Source organism: Calidris pugnax, unplaced genomic scaffold (genome assembly GCF_001431845.1).
Source record: "Calidris pugnax isolate Ruff unplaced genomic scaffold, ASM143184v1 scaffold123, whole genome shotgun sequence".
Classification (NCBI taxonomy): domain Eukaryota; kingdom Metazoa; phylum Chordata; class Aves; order Charadriiformes; family Scolopacidae; genus Calidris; species Calidris pugnax.
In genome coordinates, this window is record NW_015090876.1 from 2,486,750 (window position 1) to 2,490,799 (window position 4,050).

General features: G+C 49.8%; 1 protein-coding gene across 1 annotated transcript in view; it reads left to right on the forward strand.

The window, feature by feature from the left end:
* Positions 1–3,063, forward strand: part of ZFAND2A (zinc finger, AN1-type domain 2A) — a 35,352-nt gene extending 32,289 nt beyond the window's left edge. Inside the window, exons 4-8 of the mRNA XM_014946198.1 lie at positions 692–786; positions 1,396–1,527; positions 1,737–1,888; positions 2,421–2,492; positions 2,905–3,063. Of these exons, the coding sequence (XP_014801684.1) occupies positions 692–786; positions 1,396–1,527; positions 1,737–1,888; positions 2,421–2,492; positions 2,905–2,914 (461 nt within the window). The 3' untranslated portion in view covers positions 2,915–3,063. The remainder of the gene's footprint in view (positions 1–691; positions 787–1,395; positions 1,528–1,736; positions 1,889–2,420; positions 2,493–2,904) is intronic.
* The last annotated feature ends 987 nt before the right edge of the window (positions 3,064–4,050 follow it).

Below are 4,050 nucleotides of genomic sequence, written 5' to 3' on the forward strand. Positions count from 1 at the left end.
CGGGGGGGGACCGGGGGGAACCGGGGACCCCGGGGGTGCGCGGGTGGGTGCGGGCGGGCACCGGCGCTGCCTCCCCGACCCCCCATCCCCGGCAGTCCCGGGGGAAGGGAGGTGGCCGGGCTGGGGGGCTGCCGGGGGTGGTTCTTGAGGGGCATCAACGCTGGCGAGTGTGGGCCTGGGGCCGGTACCTCCGCGTCCGGGCAGCTCCCGGGGTGGGTCTGGCTTGTGTTAGTCCGGCACGGGGTAAAAAGAGGGAAAACTTAGAGCTTTTACTTTTAAAATTTGTAATATTAATGAATCACAGGACCCATCCCATTCCCAACTCCATCCCCATCCTCATCCCATCCTCATTCCCAACTCCATCCCCATTCCCAACTCCATCCCCATCCCCATCTCCATCCCATTCCCATCCCATCCCCATTCCCATTCCCATTCCCATTCCCATTCCCATTCCCATCTCCATCCCCGCCCCGCCGCGGCCCCGCCCCTGCGCATGACTCAGCACGCCCCGCGGCCTCCCATTGGCCGCCCGCCTAGAACGCGTCGCAGTCCCTGCTTTCCCTGCGGATAACTGCGTTGTCCCTGGACACAAACTCACTGCAGAACCTGGGTGTGCTCTTCTGCGAGTGCTCTCACAGCCGGTACCTCTGCCCCATGAAATAATCTCTGGTTTTTTTTATTCTCCTCCCAGATTTCCTTCCTCTGAAATGCGACGCCTGTGAAGAAATCTTCTGCAAGGACCACATCCGTTACGGTGACCACGCGTGTGGCTCTGCCTACAAGAAGGTAAGTTCCTGCCCTGGGGCGAGCGATTGGGGCTGTGGAATTGCTAAATCACAGGTAGAGGCTGCTCTGAGACTTGGCCTGTGGTGGGAGAACCGCAAGGTGCAAGTCCATGACACGGCTGAATTTCAGGTTATAGAAACAAACCATCCCAGAGGTCAGTGCTGCACCAGCCTCGTTTCTTTCACTTACACCACATCTCCCCACAGAGCAGCGCTTTGTCTCTTAAATAAGGCATTCTGGCCTAAAACGTTCTGCTGCCTCAGTCCTTTGAGCTCAAGGACAGCAAACGCGCAACTAAGAAGAAATAAATAGAATAAGTGGGGCCAGACTTTGATCTCTGGCCTGTCCTTGGGCTTTGAATATTCCAAAGGTGTAATTCCAGAAAGCCTAGAAGTCATTCTATCAAATATGTTGTTACGAATGCGTTTGGCAAAGCGTGCCTGGCTGGTTTTTTGGATCACAATTTGCAGTTCCCTTTGTGAAGCGTGGCTTTCAGAGCGTTAGTAAATGGGTAGGAGATAAAGCACTTGTGAGTACAATTCTGTCACTGAAGGGGAAGGACAGAGGAATAATCAGGTGTGACTTGTACCCTGTGTTGTGTGTCCCTAGAACGTGCAGGTGCCGGTGTGTCCGCTCTGTAACACACCCATCCCGGTGCAGAGGGGGGAGATCCCCGACGTGGTGGTGGGAGCCCACATGGATAAGGACTGCAGCTACAACCCTGCGCAGCAAAAGCAGAGGGTAAGGAAACTGCTGTTGAAATCTAAACTGCCTGCCTAACGCCCCTAACTTGGCTCTTCTGACAGCAGAATGTGGAGAAACTTGCTCCGTTTCGTCTTAATTCTGATGAAATAATTCTTGAGCATTCGTGCTTCAGTGCTGTCGTTGCCTGGGAAGCTGGTTGTGGAAAGCAGGGAAGCGTTGCTGACTTTGTGTCCTCTGTTGTTTAGATCTTCACAAACAAGTGCTTGAAGCCAGGCTGCAAAAGGAAAGAGATGATGAAGGTGGTTTGTGACCAGTGTGGTGGCAACTTCTGCATAAAACACCGGCACCCTCTGGATCACGGCTGCAGGGGGAGCGGCCGTCCCGTCTCCAAGGCAGGGTAAGCTGTGTTTGTGGCACCTGGAGCTCCAGATTCCAGAGCTGCTGTCGGGGACTGGTGTGGAGCTCAGGCAAATAGGGAATTCTGTAAGCTACTGGTCATGTCAATAAACCAGCTGCTACTTTATCTTTGTATTTTGGGCCTAATTTCTGAAAATCCGTGAGCCAAGGTAAAAGCTTCTTGTCAAATGCCTTCCTACAATTCTTCCAAGTTTACTTATCTTGATAGCGCGACTCTCGGTGTCTCCTAAATTGCAAGGACTCCTTGGGGTCTGGATTTAAATACTACAATTCTAAAGTTGCTTTTTTTTCCCAGCACTTTGAAGTAACAAAGAACAAAACCAATACCTTTCCAAGAAAAGTTTAACCTTAGTTTTTATTAAAACCTGTCTCTTGCAGGCAGAGGTGCCTTCCTTGTTCTGTGCAGTGGGACTGTAGGGCTTGTGTGACAGATGCAGATGGTTAAACTGGGGAGAGGAGGGAACTGCTGTGGTGTGCACAGGAGGTGCTGAGCCTGCTTGTGTCTCTCCTAGGTACGCCGCTCTGATGAGAGCCTCTGAGGGAGCCATTGGGGTGCCATCTAACGGGAGCCTTCAGCACAACAGGTACAGAGAAAAGGAGGAAAGACAAACAGGAGTGTTTAAAAATAGTAGTCTTGTGTCAACAGGGCGTAGGAGTGCTGCTGTCACACCAGTAACCGCCCCAGAGCTGGGAGGTGACCTGTGATCAGTGTAGGCAACGTGGCGGAGGGGCTCTGACAGCACCAGGAAATCTTTACTTCACCTTCCTGCAGTCATTAAAATAGTTATATAGACACGAGCATTAGGACATCAAACTGTGGTAACAGCAGGGTGGTCTCCCACCTGTCCGGAAGTTCTAGGAAAATAGTGTGTGCTCAGACTGGTGAGGAAAGTGTAGCAAATGTCTGGATTAAAATAAATGGCCCAAGCCCTTCTCTGCCATGGAAAAAACTTACGTGGTCATGTAGCTCTTACAGTGTGTTCTTGTGTTTTTCAGATGCAGATAGTAGAGGCTCTTCACAGCTGGATCAGATCAGATCTCTCTCTACTTCAAAGCTAATCTTGTCTGTAGGTCTTCAAAATTTTCTAACTTATTTCTAACTTATTTTTGTATCATAACGTTTTATGCATTCAATAAACTCTGACCCTTTCCGAGCCAACTTTATCTGTTCCTATATTTGGAATAAGAGCTGTCATGTTATTAAATACTTGGTGGAGGAAACTGGGGAAGGGTGGTAGGACGAAGACTAAAATTAGTATGAAAAACAGCCAGCTTTGCCTAGGTCATGCTAAGTCTGAGCTATGAGTTCCTGAAGATGAAAGTCTGAAATACAAGCTACTGTTGTCATATGTCCCAACCCTTTTGGAAATGAAGGGGCACGCAGTGCGACGTTCTGCTTGACAAACAGCATACATCACCCTGCCGCCGGCTTCGTACAAGATGCCTCTTGGTTTCTGAATGTCACTGGGAGTAGTTGATTTATACAGCTGTAGCTGGTTTTTCTAAGCCCTCCCTTAGCAATTCACTGAAGGCTAGTGCTCACACAGGCATGCACAGCATAATTCTTCAGAATTTATTGCCCCTTAGATAGAAACCTAGATTTGCATGGGTATTTTTTTTGCAGTTGGGGTAAAAAGGAGGCCAGAGAAAGTAACATTTAACTGTTTTGTGTCCCATGTAATGAAAATGAGGCCAAAATTCAGCATTGTCCAGGGAGGCTGCTCTTGCTGTCTTCCCAAAAAGCTGAAACAAGTGAAGATAAAACAGCTATCCATCCGGTGTCTTGATCAGCTGTCTTGGCTCTTTAAAACTGCACGAACATCCAGCTGCTTCGCTTGAGGCCTGAAATATTGGAGGTTGATGAAATGGAAATGCGCTATTAATGAACAATGCTAATTCCCCAGCTGGGATCTAAGTAGACCTCTCATCCAGCTAATTGTGAGAAAAATGCCAAGGCTTCCCGGCGGTGTCAGGGGGTCGAGACCTCAATTTCATGTGTCGTTGGAGCCATTCCTCTGCAGGCTGGGGCTGGAGTGCTGGCTTAGGACTAACTGAAGGGTAATTGCTGTCCCTGGAATCACCTGCAGCTACGAGTGCCCAGCGCTGGGGTGGGAGGATGAGCAGTTTGTGTAGCAGAGAATG